Source organism: Emiliania huxleyi (assembly GCF_000372725.1).
Source record: "Emiliania huxleyi CCMP1516 chromosome Unknown EMIHUscaffold_120, whole genome shotgun sequence".
NCBI classification, from domain to species: domain Eukaryota; phylum Haptophyta; order Isochrysidales; family Noelaerhabdaceae; genus Emiliania; species Emiliania huxleyi.
In genome coordinates this window covers 134,412-156,199 of record NW_005201391.1, presented here as the reverse complement: position 1 = coordinate 156,199, position 21,788 = coordinate 134,412, and the positions used below count along the sequence as shown (strand labels likewise).

The window sequence follows — 21,788 nt, the reverse complement described above, 5'->3', positions numbered from 1 at the left end:
CTGCCTAAACACAGCTAAAGATTACCCGGTGCTCCCCTGGGGCCCTGGGGGCCCGTGAACATCTTTAGCTTGTGACGTTGTGAGCCAGGGAAAAGGGTTGCCTTTTACAAACAACGCTCCTCCGGCGCAGCAGGGGCCCCCGGAGGGGGGCTCAACCGCTCCACGCCACGCCGCTTGCGGCGGTCCTATTCCCAGCTCCGCTGAGGGCCTCGGCGCGTTATCCAACCGGAGTGTGTGTGAGTGTGTCACCAACCGGAGCAAGGCGGAACGAAAAAGAAATTCCGGCTGCTCATTTCCTCGCGAGGCTGGCCCGGCGGGGCCCTAATTGCCGGCGTCGCAGATGTTGATGTAGCAGTCGTCCCGCGGCTCGTCCCACGAGTACTTGAGCTGGCACTGCCACGCGCCGGCCTCCTCGGCGGCAGGAGTCCCTACTGTTTATTCTTGCGCCAGTCCCGTGCCCAGTCCTGTGCCCTTCGTGCAGCGTAAAATTCTTTTACTGCCCGCTGCAAAGGAGAGCGCAACAAGTCTTCATGCCGCGGCCGAAGCGCGAGGCCGCCCAGAAGGCGTGCGACTTTCTGAACTCTCTGCAATCCGAGGACAAGGATGTGGCGCACCTCCCCTGCGTCGGCGGCGGCGGCGGCGGCGGCGGCGGCGGCGGCGGCGGCGGCGGCGGCGCGAGGAAGCGGGCTCGGAAGGGCGCGGCAGCGGCGGAGGCTCCGGCTGACTCCGCAACACCTCGCCCCCCTCCGCCTCGCCCCCCGCCTCGCCCTCCTCCGCCTCGCCCTCCTCCGGCTCACCCTCCGCCGCTGGCGGCGCCGCAGGGATCGCGGTCTCGCAGCGCGACGGCAGACTACTCCGAGGCCTTCAAGCGGCTGGTCATAGCGCACGCCCTGCAGCTGCACAAGAGCAGACGGATCATGCCGACGTGCGACAAGTTCTCGACGGCCGGCCGCACGCTGTACCCTAAGCAAATCAGGCGCTGGCTCAACGACCGCGGGCTGATGGTCGATGTCTTCAGCGCGCTGCAGGGCGCTGGGCTCTCGCTGGCCGACGACGTCGAGGCGACGCTCTCCGCTGCCGGTGTCGCAATCCCTGCACCGCTCCCCTCGCCCGAAGCGTATGCACGCCTAACGGGGGCCCTGGCGGCGCGCAATCCGTTTGTATCCACCGCGAGCCTCTGCTTCGCCATGAGCGTGCATGCCGCATCGGAGAGGACCGCCGCCGGGGCAGCGGCAAGCCAGGGCGAAGGGTTAGCACACTCTGTCGCGGGGGCGATCCCACGCGTCCCGCCGCCGCCCCCTGGCACGATGGGGCGGGGTAACCGACTGAGTGGAGACTCTTTCGGGGGACGCGGATCGAGACACCCTCCCACCCTCTCTGTGCTCACCCCCTGCCTCTGCTCTCGCAGGCAGCAGCGCCTCGCCGAGTGGGAGGCGGCGCCGATGGAGGGGCCGACAGGCGGCGCTGGGCGGCCCAGCGTTCGCGTCTCGGCCACACCCGGGCCGCGGCAGCTCTCGAGTGAAGCCTCGATCGCGGCGGCGGAGGCGGCGGGCGAGGCCTTCAAGGTGAGACTGCGGCACCTCTCGAGAGAAGCCTCGATCGCGGCGGCGGAGGCGGCGGGCCAGGCCTACAAGGTGATGCCGCACAAGCTCTCGAGAGAAGGGTCGATCGCGGCGGCGGAGGCGGAGGGCCAGGCCTTCAAGGTGATGCCGCGGCAGCTCTCGAGAGAACGGTCGATCGCGGCGGCGGAGGCGGCGGGCCAGGCCTACAAGGTGATGCCGCACGTCTTCTTCTCCGCACACAAGGTCGCGGCGGCGCGAGAACTGGGCCAGCTGGCGGTGGAGGCGAGCCAAGAGCAGATCGACTACGCCCGGCGGCGCTCGGCCGCGCTCTCGGCGTTTTTGGTCGAGCGAGACGTCGCGAACCTGGCCGCGCGCGGCGAGAGCATCGACGTGTGCGCCCCGCGCCGCGCTTGTCCCCCCCCACGCTTGTCCTGGTAAGCCCTTGCTTCCCCGCCCAGGTCGTTGAGCTGTGCGCGCGCGTCGAGGCGCGCCAGTCGCAGAACTTTGACGTCGCCCGCCACTTCCTCGAGCTCGGGCGCGGCTCCCCCTCCTCGGCCCGTGTACCGCGAGGGAAGGGCACGTCAATCTTTTTCTGGTGCAATAGGCGCGCGGTGTACGTGTACGTGGCGGGGAAGCCCCGCGCGCGGCCGACGGAGCGACCGTTCGACCCGCCGCTCGTCATCAACGGCCGCCAGGTCGTCGAGATGATCGGCACGCCGCCCGACGGTTTCTCAAACGACGAGAGCCAGCGCTGGATGGTGGCGCAGCAGAACCCGACGTGGGTCGCTCCCAGCGGCCTCAACGTGGACCGGCAGCAGATGTCCAAACTCTTCATGGACGTCCCGCTCGGCGAGTTCGAGACCGCCTTCGAGGCGCGCCGGCGCGCCGCCTCTGCTCTCCCGCCTCAAATTCGTATCACCCGCTTGTCCCCTGCAGGCCAACCTCGAGGAGGGCCACGTGACGCGGCTGCTGCAGATGGACACCTTCAACGGCGTGGACTGCACCGTCTGGCGGCATCTACTGGGCAACCAAAAGTTCGGCTGCCTGGACGGCACGCGGTACACGGGGCGCGCCGTTGTCCGCCTCGCAGTGAGCCGCCAGCCACTCGACCAGCTCTCGCTCGTCCGCGCTGTGCCGCCGCTCTCGTCGAGCAGCATGCTGCGCCCGCTCACCCAGAAGGTCCGCGAGGGCGAGGCGGTGCGCGCCGCCGTGGAGGCTGAGCAGCCCGAGCTGGCGGCCAAGCTGCGCGCCGACATGCGCGAGGCGGCTCGACTCGAGCGCTGCCGCCACACGGTCGCGCTCGAGGAGATGCTCGCGTCGATCGAGGGCGGCCTCGCCTACTGTGCGCTCGCTGTCTGCCGCTCCGCCGAGGGGGACGTGCACAAGAACCGTCGCGCGGGTGTGATCTCGTCGTGCTACATCGAGGTGCCGCGACGACGCGCTCGCCCCCCACGCGACGGGGCCGTCACGCATCCCCCCCCTTTTTTGGTGTAGGTGATGCTCACGCGCGACGGCAAGCTCATCACGCGCAACGGCCGCATCTCGGTGGGGGAGCAGGAGCCGTGCAAGGAGGAGGAGGAGGCGCTGCTGCTGCAGGAGGAGATGGACGCGGAGGAGATCGAGGCGGCGGAGGCGGCGGAGGTGGCGGTCACGGCGGCGGTGGCGGCCACGGTGGCGGCCACGGCGCCGGCGCCGGCGCCGGGCGCGGTGGTCGTGACGCCGCCCTCGCTGCCGGCGCACTACAGATTCTCGCCGGGCAAGTTCACGATGTTCGGCGACATTTGGACTGGCGACCGGCACGCGGTGGGCTTGGGGAAGGCGAAAGGGTTGATGCTGCGGCAGCTGCAGCGCGGCTATCGAGCCGTGTCGTGAGTGCGCCGATGCCGGCACAGTCTCCTACCCCTCGCCCCCGTGGCAGAAGCACCCGGGTGGTCCGAGGGGTGCTAGAGCCCAGCGTCGGAGACGACCGCACGCGCACGAGATTGAGCAGCTCAGAGCGAGCCGCGAGCAGCGAGAGAGAGTGCGAGACTGCGAGCGCGCGCGGGTCGCGACGGCCCGAGACAGCAGAGTGTGGTGACATTCGTACCTTTGGGACTCGATTTGGGACTCGATGTGGGATTCTAAGATACCGCCAGGAAATTCTTTTTACTGAGTAGGGGGGCGGAGTAGAAAATTTTGCTGGATGCTGTCCTGCCGACCGACCCGCCTGCTCTCGCGCGCTCGCAGCAGCCACAGCAGCCTCGCCTGCTGCCGTCCTCGCCCGGGCCGCCTTCTTTCCACGGCCGCCAAGCCCGCCACGCCGATTGCCGCGCCGACGCCGACGCCGCCGGCCGCCGGCTTCAGCTATGTCGGCTTTGCCAAGGCGTACCCCTTCGCCAACAACGTGCTGATCGCGACCTGCAAGACGTCGGCGGCGGACCTGGTGGCCCAGTGCGCCATCGAGCGGAAGCCCCTCTCCGAGGTCGACTGGAGAAGGAACATGGTGTTTTGCCTCTTTGGCGCCGTATATCTCGGCGCCTTTCAGTACTGGTACCAGGTGCGCGAGGCGTGCGCCGGCGAGGCGGCGCAGCGCGAGCCCGGTCCGACGCCCGGCGCGGCCGTCCCTGCCCTCGCCAGGTCAACATCTTCAAGCGCCTCTTCTCCAACGCCGAGCGCTTTTGCAACCTCTCCCTGGTGCGCTCTCCCTGTCGCGGCCTCCTCGTGCTCCGGCACTCACCGTCCTCCTCCTCCGCCGCCGCCGAACGCACTCACCCTCCACCTGCTCCTCCGCCGCCGCCCTCAGGTGGCCAAGCTGACCGACCGGCCCGGCTTGCTCGGCCTCGCCGGCCAGACCGCCATCGACCTCTCGGTGACCCGAAACTAGACGCAGACAACACGTCACATCGGTCTATTGCTCGTGTCTCGACGGTTGCACAGCCTCAGTCCCATTCCCCACCGCCCCGCCCGCCGCCTCCTCCTCCTCCCAGGTGCTCAGCTGCGTCTACCTGCCGACGTTTTACGTCTTCAAGGCGCAGCGACCGAGATAGCCAGATCGCCCCAGACCGGAACGAGATCGGACGAGATCGGCCGTCCCTTCGCCAGGCGGGCGTCTTTTCCGGCCAGCTCGACCCGCCTCTCTGGCTCTCGGACGGGCTGCGCGGGTGAGAGGAGCTGAGAGGAGCGGAGAGGAGCGGAGAGGGGCAGTGAGGAGCAGAGAGGAGATGAGAGGAGCCAAGAGCAGCCGAGAGGAGCCGAGAGGAGGCGAGAGGAGGCGAGAGGAGCCGAGAGGTGACGAGAGGTGACGAGAGGAATTTAGGTACTCGGCCAACCTGAGGAAGGACGTGTCGGACGTGGTGATGGTGTGGGGCCCGGCCGACCTCGTCTGCTTCTCGGCGCCGCATCTCTAGCCGAGATGGAGCGGAGATGAGCCGAGATGGAGCGGAGATGAGCCGAGATGGAGCGGAGATGGGCCATGAGGAGCCGGGTCTCGCATTCTCCTCTTCCTCGCCCCGCTCGGCCGCGGCATGCCCCGGCGGCGTGCGGCGGAGGACTCCCGCCCTCCTCTCTCATCGCCTCTGTTGTGTGTGAATAGGTGCCGATGTGGCTGCGGCTGCCGGTGAGGCTCGGGCGTGCTAGATGCAGTCCTAGATGCAGTCCTAGATGCAGTCCTGGGTGGGCAGTCCACACACCCCTAGCCCTCGAGCCGGAGCCCACCCGGGCGCCGCACACCGCACTCGCCGCCCCCGTACCCACAGACGGCAGGCCGCCGCATATCACTCACTCGGCCCCTCGGCCGCTCGTGTCTTTGCCGCAGGCACGTGGTCTCTTTCGTGTGGACGGCATACCTCTCCTTTGTGCGCGGCTCCAAGTAGGAGGAGCAGCCCCCCCCACCCCCACCCACCCCCACCCATGAGGACGCCATGACTGCATGTACCGGGCGGCGCTCAGCCCCTCCCTGCTCCCTACTCTCTCTCTCTCTCTCTCTCTTCTCTCTCTCTCTCTCTCTCTCTCTCTCTCTCTCTCTCTCTCTCTCTCTCTCTCTCTCTCTCTCTCTCTCTCTCTCTCTCTCTCTCTCTCTCTCTCTCTCGCCGAGGCGACGCGCTATACACGCGATGTACAGAGTCTCGCGCATTGGTTGGGCGTCTGTGTGCTTCCACAGCGCGATAAGCGCCCCTACACCCACGCGTGCGCGGCACACGCACGCATTCTCATTGATAATAAGCCGATGCGAACGGGTGTTTCTGAGAAGCCCAAAATGAATTAAACTTGAAAAAAGAAAGATCGGTTAAACGCCCATCTCACAGTACGGACTGACAGTACTCAGATCTCAGTAGAGAGGGTTCCGTTTTTATTTATTTATTCATCGGCGCGGCGCGGACAAAGTGCATTGTCGGACTACTGTTGGCGGTTGCATCCAAGCGTTTTTTCTTTTGCAAAAAAAGAAAATTGCACAACGTTCCATCTTAATATTGCAATAGGACGGATATGCGCGCGCCCGAATAAGCTGTGCAGGACGGCCGTCGCCCGTGGAGGACGAGGGCCTGTCGTCGGCGTATCGGGGAAGTGCAACTATGCACCCCCGAGTGCTATTTCTGGCCACAGCCTGCTGCTTTGCTGTGACCCAGCCGGCCAGCACGACATGGTGCGAAAGTCGGTTGAAGACGTTGCGGGAGCACGTCGCCGCACGCCGCTTCGGTGAGGCTTATGACATGAGCACCTCGCTCGACCATTCGTCGCCAAGCAGCCTTCCAGCAGCATGTCTCGCGGATAGTCCCTACCAGGGGCTGGCAGACATGCTGGTCCTCGCGGACGGCCCGTGGGTAGGTCCTCACCTGCGGCTGCGCGATCCGGGAGGTGACCCGGAGGTGATGCCCATTCATGCCTCGGACGAGTGGGCGCTTCTGACCACCAGTGCGATCAAGGTGACCGGGTTCACTCTCGACGGAAACTTTGTGATGCTTTCCCACGGCGCGATCTCCAACGGGCAACGGGCCAGAGGCACGCGTGGGGCGGGCGACTACACGCTGGGCGAGAAGGAGATCCTAATCATCCCCGCCGTGCCGGAGGACCAGTGCGGCGACGACGGGGCAGCGGTCTTTGCAGGCGGCCTCGTCGATACGTATGGTGGCATCATCAACTACTTGCAGGCGGCCGTCGAGTTTGCCAATACCTTTTTCGACGAGGCGTCGTGGGGCAGCTTCCGGCTCAAGCCGACAATCGTGGCGCCCGTGTGCGTAGCGGGCTTCACGTACGCAGGCTGCGGCAGCTTTGAAGACCGAGCGCTCGGGTGGAATTCGTACGACCCGGTATCCGACGCGCTCGACACACTCGCCATCGCCGCTTGCGAGGACCAGGGCCCCATCTGAGGCGGTTGCGAGGGCATTCCGGAGGTCATTATCGGCGCCACCGACCGTGATATGTCCCGCCCCGCAGCTCTCATGCACCGGGCGCATGGGTGCAGTCATAATATGTAGGCCTTCTCTCCCGAAGTTTTGAGCAATAGCCGCAAATAGTACTTTTCGGCAGTTCATCACGACACGTCCAGGTGCCGACGAAGCGGCTTCCCAGCTCACCACCTCGCCTTCTCTGTCGCTCTCCTGGCCCAGGCCCATCAGTATCAAGTCTGAGCTGTCCCAAACCGCCCTTATCTTGGGTGATGAAGCCCACTCTGGCTCATACCACGGCTCTTACGGCCTCACACACGCCCGTTTCACCCACAGACACCGCCGGCACGCACTCCCACTTCACACACGCTCAAGCACAACCCCACCAAAGCACAGCCCTGGTCAGAATGGGCAAGGGCTACCACTTGGTGACCCAGGTAGCTTCTGGCTCGCCACTGCACTCGGCTCCTCTGCAGCTGTCTCGCGCTCTCGCCACGACAGCACGCCGACGGCAAGCTTTGAGGTCCGTCTGGTGGACCTGCTGTCGCCACGGCCGCCGCGCACATGCAGCTCACACCATGGCTCGACACCGGGGCCGCTCGTCCCGGTCGTGGCGGCGTGTGTGAAGGATGCGCGGCCGAGCCGCTGGCTGGCGCCGCTTAAACGTCCGAGATGGCCGCAGCACAGGCCATCGCTCAAACAATCGGCCGGTGCTAGGGCCGCCGCAGTCGCCGGTGGGTCCACGGCGATGGGCCTGGTCGATTTCAGCCGACGGGAGGGCAGCAGGGCCGCGTGCGGGGCCTGCGCTTGGATGTCCCCGTCGGGCGCACGGTGTGCCCACACTGTAGGTGAACAGGCTTTATACTCGCATAATGTGGGTAAACGAAAAAAGTAGCGCCCAATTCGTCTACGTACGGCTTAGTGTGTGGTTGGGGTGGCCTCAGGCATCCCCAAGGGAGCCTCTGCGGTGCCACATAAGCAGCTTAGTGATTGTCGAGACTTAAAGTGTTTCGTTTGAAGATCTCGCAAACAGGACAGACACTACTATGGTCACCAGTAAACGAAAATTCGACTTTGAGGGATAATATCTCAAAAGACTGGGTGAGAGCATAGCATTATTATTGCATATTAGGCCGCATAAGGTCAGACTTGACCCCACAAGCATCCAGAACCCGATGCTCCGGCTCGACTGTGCCGGCACACTGCCTCCTCGCGCACGCGGCTAGCAGGCCGTTGCGGCCCGTGGTGCACCAGAGAGAGAGGTCGACGCGTTGCCCCCGCTGGCGACCCCGCGCGGCTCAGGCCAGCCAGAAGGTGTGTGGTGACGGCACCGTGGCAGGAGTGCGGAGATGAGCTCGCCGAACGCGAGCAGCAGATGGCCAAAGTGTGCCAGCGCGAGAGCCTCGCGAGCGGGCGCAGAAGGAGCTCGCCGTGACACGATGCCGGGCGGTGGTGGTGCTCTGGCGACTGTGCACAGTGGGCAGGGTCAGGCTGCAACAGGGCAGCACGATGGTAGTGCCCTGCTGCAGCCTGGCCTGACATGCACAGGGCGAACAGAGACACTACTATCGTCTGGCGCTCGTCACCGAATCTGGGCGAACTTCGACCGCCGCCACAGCTCGCCACGAGCACGCAGCGACAAAATGCTGACTGTACGGAAGTTGAGGCTGGTCGAGAGGAAGAGGCTGCCGTACGAGCCGGCAGCTGGCTGGCTCGGGCGGACTGACCCCAGCGTGAGTTTTCGGCTTCTTTTTTCATAGTAGCGTATACGCTACTTTCGTTTACCCACATTCTGCGAGTACTTCCCGCCCCTTCCGAGGGGAACGGAAGGCGGCTGCCCTGCCAGACGGGCGGGCCGGAGGTGCATGGGCGACTTCGTGTATGGTCGGCATGGCTCTCGCAATCGACGACGCGGAACCCTTCTCCTTCGCGATGCCGTCTACTGGCCGCGTCGCGCTCCTCATGATTGACTGGCAGCGCGACTTTCTCGACGAGGGCGGCTTCGGCCACTGCCTCGGCAACGACGTGGCTCCGCTGCGCACTGCGCTCAAGCCCGCTGCCGCCGTACTCGCGGCCGCGCGTGCCGCGGGCGTCACCGTGGTGCACACGCTCGAGGCGCACACCGCCGATCTCGCCGACTGCCCGCCGGCAAAGCTCACTCGCTGCCCCGCCATCGGCACCGTCCTCGACGCTGCCCGCGGCCGCGTTCTCGTCGCCGGCGAGCCGGGCAACGCGATCGTCGACGAGGTGGCTCCCGTCGCCGGCGAGCTGATCGTGCACAAGCCGGGCAAGGGCGCCTTCTTCAACACACGGCTGCACGACGAGCTGCAGCGCCTCGGCGTCACGCACCTGCTCCTGACGGGCGTGACGACCGAGGTGTGAAAGTGCCCGGGAGCTGCGCAGCACACCACGGCCACACACGGCGGCAAACGACCGACCGTAGGTTTGCGTGCAGACGAGCATGCGAGAGGCCAACGATCGCGGCTACGAATGCCTCGTGGTGGCCGACGCGACGGAGAGCTACTTCCCCCAGCTGAAGCGCGCGGCGCTCGAGATGATCGTCGCGCAGGGCGGCATCGTCGGCTGGGCAGCGCCCTCGGCCGATGTGATCGCCGCCCTCCATGGCTACACGGCGCCTCCGCCGCCTCCGCCGGCGGCGGCTCCTCTTCCTCCTGTCACCACCGCCGCCACCACGGCGGCGGCGGCATCGGGCCGACGCACGCTGCTCGCTGTGTCGGGCACTCTGCAGGACGGCTTCGAGCTGCGCGCCAACCTCGACGCGCCCGGCTGCGCCGCGCTGCTCGTGGGCTCCGCCGTCGTGCGCGGCGTGCGTGCTTTTCTCGACATCAAGGAAGAGGGAGCGCGCGAGCATGCAGGTGCGAGCCCGGCGCGCGTCAACCCGGCCAACGTTGTGACGGGAAACATGGCGCACGCCAACCTGTACGCCGTCTACCTCGTGCACGAGTCGGTGGTGCTCAAGGCCCTGCTCGGCGAGCCGCGCTACCTCGCCATCGCGCCCGACGCTGTGCGACTCGACCTGCGCGCCGCGCGCACCTCGCACGCCGTGGTCGCGCTGCTGCACGCCGCGGCGCGCGAGCTCGACGCGTCCGCCCCGCCGCCGTCGGAGGTGTCGATCTGCACGGTCCTCAGCACCTACATGGCGCCGAGCTTTGTGCCGCTGCCGGCGGCGCTGCCCGGGGAGCCTTCGATGACGAGCTTCCCCGAGGGACTCGCCGCCTTTGCAGGCGTGGCGCTGAGCGAGGCGAGGACGGGCGGCATCGCGGAGGCGGCGCTGCGCACGGCGGAGGCCACGGCCCTCGACGCCGCCGCCTGCCGCGCCGCGCGCGAGCTCTACGCCAGTGGTCCACTCACGGCGGCTGGCGCTGCGGCGGCAGGCGAGCCGTGGCGGCCGCGGCTCGCCGCGCTGTGGGACGCCGACCAGCTCGCGCGCTACGCGGCGGCGGCGGGCTATGGCGGCGGTGCCTTTGGAGCGGAGTTGGCCAGCCTCGTGGCCGTCGCACCTCCTCCTCCCTATAAGAAGACGTCGCCTCGCGAGAAGGAGACGGCGGCAGCCCTCGCCGCCGCGGCGAGCGCGGCGGCAGCGGCCGCAGTATCCATCGGGCGGGCGGGGCGGGCGGGCGGCGCGCTCGGTGGGCTGATCGGTGGGCTAGCGGCAGCGGCGACGCTGCGCTCATCCTCCCTTGCGGCCAGCAGCAGGCAGCTCCTCGTCGCGTTTGGTGCCGGATGGCTGCTTCGCGAGCTGTGGGCACGCACAGACGCGGTGCGCGAGGCTCGTGCCATGAAGCGCCGCTCGGTCGCAGAGGCGGCGATCAGCGCGGCGCTGGCGGCGGGGACGACGCTCGACGGCGAGGCGCAGGTGCGCTGCTCTCGCGGCGTCGGCCACCGCGCTTTTGGCGTGAGTCGCGCCGACACGGCGCTGCTCCTGATCGACATGCAGGTCGACTTTCTTCACCGCGCCGGTCGGCTCGGCCGCCACTACGACGCGAGCCGCCACGCTGCCCTCGCCAAGGCGACGGCACAGGTGGAGAGGCTGCTGGCGGCGGCGCGAAAGGCAGGTCTCACGATCGCGCACTCGCGCTCGCACCGATACGGTGCCGACGTGCGGGCCGACTTGCTGCGCGGCCCGCAGCCTGGCGCGCCCGCCCTCGGCGACGACGCGGACGGGGCGCCGCAGCATTTTGGCGCGGTCGACGTCGGCTACGACTTGCTGCCGTCGCTGCGCGCGCTGCCGGGCGAGGTTGTCGTCGACAAGTGGACCTTTGGCGCTTTCGCGTCGACCGACCTCGAGGCGCAGCTGCGCGCGCGCGGCGTGCGCAAGGTTCTCCTCGCCGGCATCCTCACCAACGTGTGCGTTTTCGCGACGGCGGTGCAGGCGTGCGACCGTTTCTTCCGCGTCTGTCTCGTCGAGGACGCCGCGGGCGCCTTCAAGCCCGACTGGCACGAGAAGGCGGTGGAATTGCTCTCGGGCCCGCAGACGGCGCCTGGACATGCGGCCGCCGCCGTTGGGCTCTACTTTGGCGAGACGGCGACGGTGGCCGCAGTGGAGGAGGCGCTCGAGCGCTTGTGAGCTGTGAGCCGACCTCGACGGTCGAGCCGCAGCGGCGCCGCCAGGCGCCCGCCCCGGCGGTGAACGAGCGGAGAGCCGGGGAAGGCGCTGTTCGTGTACAAGTCTTAGCTGAAGAGCTGCGCAACTACTACGCATATGTGTGTACACTGTGTATACAGTCATAGAGTCATATTTCACCTTGCATTGTTGAAAAAGCACGACCACCGTGCCACTAGAAGAAGCTAGAAGGAAAACGCGGCACCAAGAGCGTAGCCCGGTCGAACACCCCCCAAACAAATAAATTCCCCCTTCGAGCTGAGAGGTTTTGGGATTTCGGTCCCGCGCAATCTCGTCATCAACGATGGTGCCAACGGCCGAAAAGCGCCGGTAAGCAAGGACGATGGAGGTGCGTCTTTCCCATGCTCGCGCGCCCCCCGAGCGCGAACTATGCACGGGCCCGGCTCGCCCGCTTGGGGATCCATCCGGCACACCCCCGCCCCCCCACCTGCCGGCTTACCTGCCGTCAGTTCGCGCGCGGGATCGCCCACAACTGTCAGCAACACAAATCCACCAGTTTTTGGGCTGCCTTCAGCCTCGCCTCACAGCCGACCTTCTGGTCGTACGCGGGTTCTTAAGGGTCGTACATGCCGGCCATGACGTCTGCCCACCGGCCGTTCGCAGGCCGTAGCTTCGCACGACCCCGACAACACCGAGAATGACCCGCGCGAGAAAGTGCGCCCGGCGGCGCACTTTTCTTCTGAGGCTGTGGCTGCTGCCCTGGCCTCCCTGGCGACCAAGGATGAGCCGAGCGCCGTGGCGCTGGCCGTGGCTTGCCCTGAGGGCGGCCTCACCCTCTCTCGCACGTCGCCTACCTCCTCAACTTGGCGGCTAAGATGGCGAAGGCGACGGGCGGGCTCGACAATAAGACCCTGATCTTTGCCCGCTGGGTGGCTGCCTGCGAGGCGGCGAGCGCTAGCGGGCCGATGTCCTTGCCCACGTCACCCAGCTCCGCGGTGAGTGCGCTCTGGCTGCGCTGCGAGCGCAGCGTCGCTCGCTACAACAGGCGCCGCGAGGAGGTCCGCTCGCGCCTCCGCTCAGCGTCCAAGCGCAACGGCAACACCCTCGCCGAGGCCGAGCGGGCGATGCGCTTGCTCGAGCTCGAGTCGGCGTCGCGCTTCGCCTTCCCCACGATGACCTCGACCGCGGCCGACGCGGGCGGCGGCGGCGGCGGCGGCGCCGCCGCCGCAGCAGCAGAGATCCCCGCCGACCTCAAGCTCCTCGCCTTTGCGATGGGGACGCACGAGCGGCTCGGCGCCTCGAGCGCCGTGCGGCTGCTCGACATGGATGCGCTCGGACTCATCGCCGCGGCGGTGCGCGGGAAGCGCCCGCCGCCGCCGTCGGAGGTCGTCAAGCTGCGGCGGCTCGCGGCGCGGCAGCAGCGCGAGATCGAGTACCAACGCAGCCTCCTCTCGCGCGCCGTCACGGACCTCGGCCACCGCGACCGCCGCGCGGCGGCGGCCGCGGCGGCGGCCGTGCAGCAGGCAGTCGCGGCCGAGCGCGAGCGGGCCGAGAAGGCGGCGGACGAGCTCCGCGCCAAGCAGGAGGCCGCGCGCGAGCGCGAGGTCGCAAAGGTGCGCAGGGAGGCGGCGGCGGCGGCGCGGGCTGCGGAGATCGATCACGAGCTGCGGCTCGGGCGGCACCGGAAGGAGATCAAGGCGTACGCCGACTCGATGGTAGACGAGGAGAGGCGGCGCGCGAGCGAGGCGGAGGCCCGCGCCGACGAGGCGTGCGAGGCCGCCGCCGCGCTGCAGGGCGCGATCGCGGCGCTCGAGGACCAGCTCGAGGTCTTGCGCGGTTCCCGAAAGAAGAAGGCGGAGGAGCTGGAGCGGCTCAAGGCTTGCCGCCCCGCCCCGCGCCGCAGCCCTCTCGCGCCTGCTCACCGCACCGCGCGTGCTTGTAGGGCATCTCGCTCGCGTGCAAGTACTCGGAGCTCAAGAAGATGGGCAACGAGAGGCTGGCTGAGCAGCTCAAGTTCTACAAGCTGATTGAGAAGAAGACCGGCTTCAAGACGACAGGCGCCGCCGCTTGGGTTGCTCCGTAGTCGTAGTTGAGATTGTCACCGGCGCTCTGTCCTGGTAGGCACGGGGCCGGAGATGCGGACGCAGCTGCAGTCGCTGATCTTCGAAAAGTTCGGGCTCGGCTGCAATGACCTCGCGGAGGGTGACGCGGGGACCGACGGGCGCGAGTCGGACGGGCTGCGCCGCAAGGGGTGCCGCGAGACGGTCGGCGGCGGCGGGGCCAAGAAGAAGAAGGCGAAGCGGAAGCGCGGCTGGGTCTACCTCAACGACTGGGGGTGGGACCCGACGGACGAGTTCGTCATCAGCCGGCTGATTGGCAAGATGGTTGCCGACGGCGGGGACGTGCCGGGGCGGGAGGGGGAGGAGATCGCGGCGGGGACGGTGCTCTACAAGGTGCTGTGGGAGGGCTGGCCCCCGGAGATCGCGACATGGGAGGAGGAGGACCAGGTGCCGTGCGGGGAGGTCGACTTTGTCGCTGACTACGAGGCGGCGCTCGAGGCGGAGGAGGAGGAGGACGACGAGGACGACGAGGAGGGCGAGGAGGGCGAGGGCAAGGACGCTATGGAGGCCTAGGCGCGGAGGATGCCGCTGTGTGCGCTGAGACGCTCGTACTGTGTGTGCTGGAGCCGGTCTGTTGGGTGTGAATGTGAACACTGACGCTCACCTAGTAAGGGTTGGTCAACCATGTGGGTGTCTATGTGCTTCTCTCGGGCATTAGATTCTTATTTCATCGTAAAAAAGCCCCCGTATTCACTTCCCAAAATCGCGACCCGGGGTGTTCGACCGGGCTACAAGAGGGCGATGACCGACGAGCACCTCAGCTCACCTTAGCCTGACCCCAGACGCGCAGCGCCAGCGGAGCTTCGCCGTTCGCGTGCGCACATCGAGGAAGCACCAACCTCGCAACCTCGCCTCTTCGTGCGAGTGGAGAGTTCCGGCCGCTGGGGGAGGCGACGCGTGTGGCCGTCCCCGCTCGCGACGTGCCCGCCTCGTCGGCGGTCCAGATTTACCACATATACAATCCACCCGAAACGACCCGACCCGCCACACTTCAACCCCCACCCAACATAAGTCATATCCCCCCTCCCCCTCACTCCTCTTCACACACATCTCACACACATACAAAAACAATTTCCTTTTTTATATTAATATCTAAACATCAAAATAAACATCAACCCACAAATATCCCTCCAAAAAATTAATTATACCAAAAAAACCATATTTTTACCCTTTATGAACGACCAGATCGCGCTCGCCTCGGCACCACGCATGAAAACGGTCTGGTGGCCAAGCGGTAAGGCGGCCGACCGCAGATCGGCAGATCCCGCGTTCGAATCGCGGTCAGACCTTTTTAATTTTTTCCAGCCTTGGCCGCCTGGCAGATCCGTTCGAAGCGCGGTCAGACCTCGTCTCGCTTTTCCCCGCTGACAGCCTTGATTTTCGCCTTGCTTCCTTTTTGTTTTTCGCCTTGCCCCCCTTCCGTTGCACCGACATCGACGGCAAGAAATCACGACTCTCACAGTGATTTCTCTCTCGACGGCGAGGGGCGGCTCTCGTCGTGCGGCTCAGAGCGGTCGATTTGGTAAACCACCAGGGCTCCTCGGTCACGGTGAGGGCGTGTCGCGACTGACAACGCCGACCCGACTCCCGTTGCTGGGTGAGCGCACCGTGACTGTGTCTACGGGCGCCACGCACAGCCTCGCCCTCACCGGGGTCGGAGCCGTCTGGAGCTGGGGCTTTGGTTCCAAACTTTGGAGGGAGCGGCCGTTTGGGCCACGGCGACCAGCAGGAGCAGCTGCTGCCAACGAACATCGAGGCCTTTGCTGGGCGGCGCGTCGTCGCTGTGGCGGCGGGACGCGACCGCAGCATCGCCATCACCGCCGACCGCGCCGTCTAGAGCTGGGGAGGCTGTGGAGCCTTCGGCCGGTTGGGCCACGGCGACTGGCAGTGGCAGCTGCTGCCCAAGAAGGTTGAGGCCTTTGCTGGGCGGCGCGTCGTCGCTTTCTCGGCAGCAGCCAGCCACAGCCTCGCCACTACCGCAGACGGTGCCGTCTGGAGCTGGGGCGGTGGGAGGAGCGGCCACTTAGCTCTTAGGCCTTAGGCCACGGCGACGAGCAGCAGGAGCTGCTGCCGAAGAAGGTCGAGGCCATGGCTGGCCAGCACGTTGTCGCCGTGTCGGCGGGAAGCAGGCACGGCCTCGCTATCACCACCGACGGCAGCGTCTGGAGCTGGGGCTTTGGTCTCCACGGCCGACTAGGCCACGGCAACGAGCAGACAGAGCCAGATGCTGCCGAAGAAGGTCGAGCCCTTCGCTGGCCAGCGCGGTCACTGTGTCGGCTGGAAACCACAGCCTCGCCCTCACCGCCGAAAACGCTGTATTCACCTGGGGTGGCACCGGCTGCCTAGGCCACGGAGAGAGAGGACTTGTCGAACCAGCTGCTGCCCTACGTGGGTCGTGGCTGGGTCCACAGCGATTCTAGGAAAGTGTCGGGAACACTTAAACGGTCGGGGTCGCGGCCTTCCGACTCGCGCCTCCGCCTCATTATTCTCTGGGGGGGCGACATTGGAGCTCGGGGGGGCGCGGGGCCCCCGGAGGCACCGTGCGCCGCGCAGCAGTGCGGAAACGGGGCCCCGGCTCCGCTAGTCTCAGCTAGCACCGACTTCCCGATCTAACCCGGTCTAACAGAGGGCAGATTTGGAGAGATCTCGAGGAGTACATACAGATAGACCCTCCAACCATCAGAAAACTCCGACCTGATCGGTCGTACTGACCGCCGACAGATCACTCCAGACAGCAGACAGGGGCCGACGTCTGCACGCGGCCGGCCGGGCGAGAGGCTTGACACGATCCGACCCTGCGAGAACCTGACGCTGCTGCTCTAGCTATCAGACATGCACTGCTGACTGCTGCCACAATATGCGACCGGTGCTGACCCACTTGGCGGCCTTCCCAGTCAGTGGTGAGGCGCAGTTCAGAGCTGTCGATGCACGATGGCGCGATGCCGCACTGGTCCCACATTGGTAACACGAGACCACCACGTTTGCCGGTCCAAGAGAGAGGCACTGGTGCTGTCCTGAGAAGGTGCGTGGTCCCTCTTGACTGCCCATGCGCGCGAGGCTGACCTGTGTAGGCATAGCCTCGAGAGTGCCAGCAGCCAATCCGAGGCAGTTTCGGTGACGCGCATTGCGTCAGAAGCGTGCACGCAGCTTGAAGGACGCCTTCCTACTGGCCATACGATCAGGTCGTCACTGAATGCTGGATACTAAGGCCGCGAGCTATGGCCTATGCGGGTGATCAATTGTGCAGCATGGCACGGTCAGCAGCGCCGACAGGCTGTCGCAAGGGCCAAGGCGTGATAGCATGGCCGCAAGTACGCCGAATTCCCATGACAACACAAGCAAAAAATCGCGCAAAAAAAGGGAAAAATGTCAAAAAATCGGCGCCTGCGGCGAGCCATGGGACCCGATCGCCCCCCCGCATGGATACCCTCTAGGGCCCCCGCGCCCCCCCAGAGCGATTATTGCAATGTATACGATCTTGGCGGCAGGGCGGGGGGGGGGGGGGGGATCGCACTGGCCACTGCCACTGTGGCCACTGCGCACTGGCGCAAGGTCCAAGGACCAAGGTTTTTTTTTAAGCGAAAACGAAAAAAAAAAGTCGAGGTGAGGCGCTGATGTGTGTGTAGTGTGTGATGACCGCAGCGCAGTGCTTGCCATTTACCGGTATAGCCCCCCAGAACAATCAAACACTCTCCGGCCAAAACAATCAAACGGTGGTAAGATTTACCACCCGACTCGGGGCAACCCCGGGTAAAACCCGGGTATACCTGCAAAAGTCCAGGTATACCCGAGAAATACCCGGGTGCGACGTCGATGCCGCGCTCGCCCTACACCCAGGGCCCCTGTGCCAACTGCGGCGCGACCCGCCTGCTCAAGTATGCGCACCGCACCATGTGCTGCCGCTGCAAGTGCCAGAGGACGGCCGCGGCGCTGCGCCAGGCACGGCTTGCGGTGCGGACGACGCGGCTGTGCCAACGTTCATCTTGAAGATCGAGGCAGTGCTCGGCATGCGCTTCTGCGATCCCGAGCAGCTCATTGCAAATATGCGGCGCAATAAGCTGGCTGCTGCCGACAAAGCTTTGCTACCTCACGCGCGGCAAGTTCAGAGAGGACCGGCATGACGATGGCTATCCGACACGCGCTGGGTTGAACTTGAAGAGCTGTATGAGAACTGCGGCAAGTCGCAGCTGAACAGCGCACTGCGGAAGCATCGTCAGGCGTGCGAGCGCGGCTTTGCGCTGATGAACAACCTCAAGACGGCGCGGCGCTCGTCGATGCCAAAAAGGTTCTGCTGCGGTTGCTCATGACCATCTGCTCGCTCGGCGCCGAGTGGAAGGACCCCACAAAGATCCCGGTGAAGGAGATCATCGAGGAGTGGCGGGCGCAGAGCACGCGCGGGCGCTACGAGAGCCGAGTGTGGAGCGCACCTGCCTTGGCGGAGCTGGTCGGCGCTGCGGACAGCAGTGATGGGAGTGGCGGCGGCGGCGGAGCCCCCATGCCCCAGGTTGCTGGCCCTGCGGCTGGTGCGGGGGAGGAGGCGGGCGATGGCGATGGCATCATGGCCGCCACGCTCTTCTCCTGGATGGGGGGCGGTCGTAGTGGCTAGTGGGGGGTCCACCGGCGGCCGGCGCCCAGCCGGGCTGCGCCCGGCTGGTGGGCGGTCGGTATTGTGTTCGGTATTTTACCATACCACCATTCGTGGACAAAGCAGATACCAGACGTCGGTTTCCCATAGGGTTTCTGCTGCGGTTTCCCATGGCGGTTTCCCATAGCCGAAAACCCAGGGGTCGGTCGGTTTCTGCGGCGCGCTCTGTTTTTTCTGGGATCTGTTTTCTGGGACACCCGCCTCGATTTCCCGTGGGATCTGCCTGTGGGTCTGGTTTCTGCGGTGTGAAGACATCTCCCGCTTCGTCCTAATGAGCTCATTCCGGCCAATGAACAGGTGTACCCCCTCCGATTTTTTTTTCAAATGGGAACCGCGAAAACGGAACGGGATCTGCGTTCTGGTTTCTGGTTTCTGCTCCGATTGGTCGCGACTGGTGATGAGTGTTAAGCTGAGGTTGTCAACGCCGGGTGCGGGCAATTCTCGGCACGGATCGGCACGTGTGGTAGCGTGCGATGAGGCCTTGCCAGCTCCTGGTGGTGCCCTCAAGATCGCCGCGCGCATTGGCCGCTCCGCCGACGTTGTGATAGAGCTTCTTTCTGTCTCCAACAGAGTAGATCCAAACACTCTATTGATAGGCGATAGGTACTCAAAACACTCGCACAACGCCTGCCTTTCACAGCTCAGCCTTTCAGGGCTTGGGCATGACAAGCAACGGCCCCGCCGGTCGGCGTCCGATGCACGAGGCAGCCATGTTGGCTGCCACGGCGTTTCCGCTCGGGATCGCGGCAGCCTGGCGGACTCGACCGCATCGCAGGCCTCCCTCCCGTGAGCCACAAAAGTGCGTGGCAGCGCGGCGCGCCGCCAACCTCGCTTTCGGAGCAGAAACCAGAAACCAGAAACCATAATGCCTGGAGCGATAAAACGGTTCCCCCCAAAGGGTTCCTCCCACCCAGAACATGCTGCTGTCTTAGTACTCCCGTTCGACCCATTCGGAATCCGATTAGTTAATGAAGGGTCATTCCGCCGGAATGACCCCTCCACGGGGAGATCGTTCACACCTCGAAAAACCAGAACCCAGAGTGTCTGGACCGATATTCCCATGGCCCGGATGTTTTCTGTGGGATATGTCGAAAAAGCAGAACACAGAGCTCCTCCTCCTAGAAGTCCGACGGTTTCTTGATAGCTGATATGCCAGGGAAGAGCCTGGTATCTCAGTATGTTATATCCTATGATATAACATAGTGGGATCTGGTTTGTCCACACCTCCATACCACTCTCTGCTCATACCATACCACTCCCTAGGAGAATCAAATAAGTGGTAAATACCACTCATTTACCAGTAAATGGCAAGCACTGCCGCAGCGCACTCAATACTCCGGGAAAGACGAAAACCGAAAAGTTCCCGCTTCCCACCCGCATCCCGGTCCGAGCGGTGTCCTATACTCTGGCTACTCCCTCTTCTCCCCTCTCGTGTCCCTACCCACCCTCAGCGCGGCCGGCGCCGTCACCATCTCGACGACGCCCAGCCCGCCCGTGAGGCTCGTCGCGAGCGCGAGCAGCACACACCCCAGCGCCGTCAGCCACCGCGCGAGTGGCCGGTGCCACAGCGCCGCACCGACCGCGGCAACGGCGATCGCCCACGCGAGGCGCGCCGCGGCGTAGACGCGCAGCGGCGCCGGCGCCGCCTCCGCCTCCGCCTCCGGCCCTCCCGCTGCCCGCGCCGCCAGCCACGCCTCCTTGGCAGCCCACCGCTCCTGCAGCCAGCCACCAAGCGCTTCGTCCGACGAGAGCGGCAGCTCGCCTGAAGAGAGAGAGGGGGGAGACCGCGCCTCAGAAGCAGCTGCGAAGAACTAAATTCCCTCCGCCCCCTCCCCCCCCCCCCGGCCATCTCTTTGCCGTCTCTCGTCTATCTCTCGCCCCGCGCAAAGCGGCGGACGTGCAGCTCGACCGCGCCAGGAAAGACACCGCGGGCCATCTCCACCTCGGACGGCCTCCAACCGCCGCCGCCGCCGGCCCCGCCGCCGCCGGCCGCGCCCTGTCCGGGCGAGTAGCGGACCGTCACGTCGTACACGGCGTCGAGCGCGCCGCCAAAGGCCCGCACGGTCTCGACGAAGCCCGCCTGGGCGGGGCGGGGTGAGGTGGGGGCTTTAGGGGGCCAGTCGGCAGGTGAGGCGAGGCGAGGCCGAAGCTGTCCAGGTGTTCGGCGCAAGGGGTGGGCTATCCACCGTCCCAATTCAGCCACGGCGTTGAAACGCCAGGCGTGGGTGGGCATGTGTGTGTGTGTGTGTGTGTGTGTGTGTGTGTGTGTGTGTGTGTGTGTGTGTGTGTGTGTGTGTGTGTGTGTGTGTGTGTGTGTGTGTGTGCGTGCGTGCGTGCGTGCGTGCGTGCGTGCGTGCGCGCGCGCGTGCGTGCGTGTGTGTGTGTGTGTGTGGTGTGGTGTGGTGTGGTGTGCGTGTGCGTGTCTGTGCCTGTGTATGTGTCTGTGTCCGTGGCGTGCTCGCAGCCCGCCTCGCGAGGCAGGAGCAGGTGGTCAAAGGGCGCCACGCCGCGCTTGGCCGCCCACTCGCGCGACTTTTCGAGGTTCGAGGCCGAGAGGTCCGTCCCCTCGGGGAAGAGCAGGAACGCGGTCGGCTCGCGCAGGCCGTGCGCGCAGTACGACAGCACGGAGCGCAGCGTGCCGAGGTCTGCGTCGCGGTCGCGCCGCGAGAGAAAGACGAAGAGGAAGGCCTGCATCGCCCAGCCAAAGAGCGGCGCGCGGCGGAGCGAGTCCTTGAGCGCAATCTTGAGCCGCTCGGCCACGCCAAAGCGCGCGGCGAGCACCCAGACGTACATCCAGTCGACGCGGCTGTTGTGGTTGCACACGAGGAGGACGGTGCGGTCCGAGGCGGGAGGTGCGTCGCCGGTGACGCGCACCGCGCTCTCAGCCTCGAGAAGGCTCGCGGCAAGCGTGAACCAAGCCCAGGCGACAAAGCAGACGGCGGCGCGGTACGCGCGCCGCAGCGGCGCGAGAGGGAGCGGCAACAGCAGCAGCGCGCAGGGGAGGATCGTGTGCACCGTTCCCAGCAGCGCGGCCACGACGAGGACGGGGAAGAAGCAGCGCGAGCGGAGCTGCGGCATGGCGCACTCGTTTTTCTTTTCGTTATGTTTTTCTCTACAGCTCTACAGCGCTCTACACTCTACATCCTCTACACCCTCCCTCAGGCCCAAACCAGCCTCAGACTCGGCTCAGAGCCAAAAATTTGACGATTTCCACGCAGTTTTCCCGGGAAAATAGAGAGGAAAAGAGAGGGTGTTGTAGAGAAAAAAGGAAAGGAAAACAGACGGGGTGCGAGAGGCAAACCGGGTTGAGCCCAACCGGGACCGCTCCGGGACGCACGCCGGCGAAGCACCATCAAGCTGTTGCACGGCCCCGGCATCGCCTTCCCAGGGATACCCATCACTGAGCCGACAATGCTACGGGTAGCCCCAGAGTGGCGCCCACCCCCATGCCCTCGGGCACTTGCCTGCGCCCTCGCGCACTAGCCCACGCCCTGCCCCGCAAGATCTCACTCC

At 65.8% G+C, this 21,788-nt stretch overlaps 4 protein-coding genes across 4 annotated transcripts; 3 read left to right on the top strand and 1 right to left on the bottom strand.

Moving 5' to 3' along the window:
* The first annotated feature begins 521 nt into the window (after positions 1-521).
* Positions 522-3,706, top strand: EMIHUDRAFT_440207 (hypothetical protein). Its single transcript, XM_005790286.1, has 7 exons — positions 522-713; positions 822-1,080; positions 1,443-1,954; positions 2,021-2,122; positions 2,167-2,434; positions 2,499-2,987; positions 3,057-3,706. Exons 2-7 carry the CDS (start codon positions 1,009-1,011, stop codon positions 3,432-3,434), a joined length of 1,821 nt encoding a protein of 606 aa, XP_005790343.1. The 5' UTR covers positions 522-713; positions 822-1,008; the 3' UTR covers positions 3,435-3,706.
* Positions 3,707-8,857: 5,151 nt separating this feature from the next.
* EMIHUDRAFT_70288 (hypothetical protein) lies at positions 8,858-9,545 on the top strand (the record flags this gene model as incomplete). Its single annotated transcript, XM_005790285.1, has 2 exons — positions 8,858-9,301; positions 9,369-9,545. Coding segments are annotated over 2 exons (621 nt in total), but the record flags the coding sequence as incomplete, so codon positions are not given.
* A 2,840-nt stretch (positions 9,546-12,385) lies between these two features.
* EMIHUDRAFT_109511 (hypothetical protein) lies at positions 12,386-14,143 on the top strand (the record flags this gene model as incomplete). Its single annotated transcript, XM_005790284.1, has 3 exons — positions 12,386-13,336; positions 13,453-13,581; positions 13,658-14,143. The coding sequence occupies 3 exons, from the start codon at positions 12,386-12,388 to the stop codon at positions 14,141-14,143; spliced, it is 1,566 nt and encodes a 521-aa protein (XP_005790341.1).
* Positions 14,144-20,142: 5,999 nt separating this feature from the next.
* On the bottom strand, positions 20,143-21,353 carry EMIHUDRAFT_224889 (hypothetical protein; the record flags this gene model as incomplete). The annotated part of the gene is made up of 3 exons (XM_005790283.1): positions 20,143-20,217; positions 20,293-20,355; positions 20,781-21,353. The coding sequence occupies 3 exons, from the start codon at positions 21,351-21,353 to the stop codon at positions 20,143-20,145; spliced, it is 711 nt and encodes a 236-aa protein (XP_005790340.1).
* Between the last annotated feature and the right edge of the window lie 435 nt (positions 21,354-21,788).

Coding starts and splice junctions, on each gene's coding strand:
- EMIHUDRAFT_440207 (XM_005790286.1), top strand. CDS start 1,009: ATGTCTTCAGCGCGCTGCAGGGCGCTGGGCTCTCGCTGGCCGACGACG. Junction 2,435..2,498: donor AGTTCGAGACCGCCTTCGAG/GCGCGCCGGCGC, acceptor TGTCCCCTGCAG/GCCAACCTCGAGGAGGGCCA. Junction 2,988..3,056: donor TCTCGTCGTGCTACATCGAG/GTGCCGCGACGA, acceptor TTTTTGGTGTAG/GTGATGCTCACGCGCGACGG.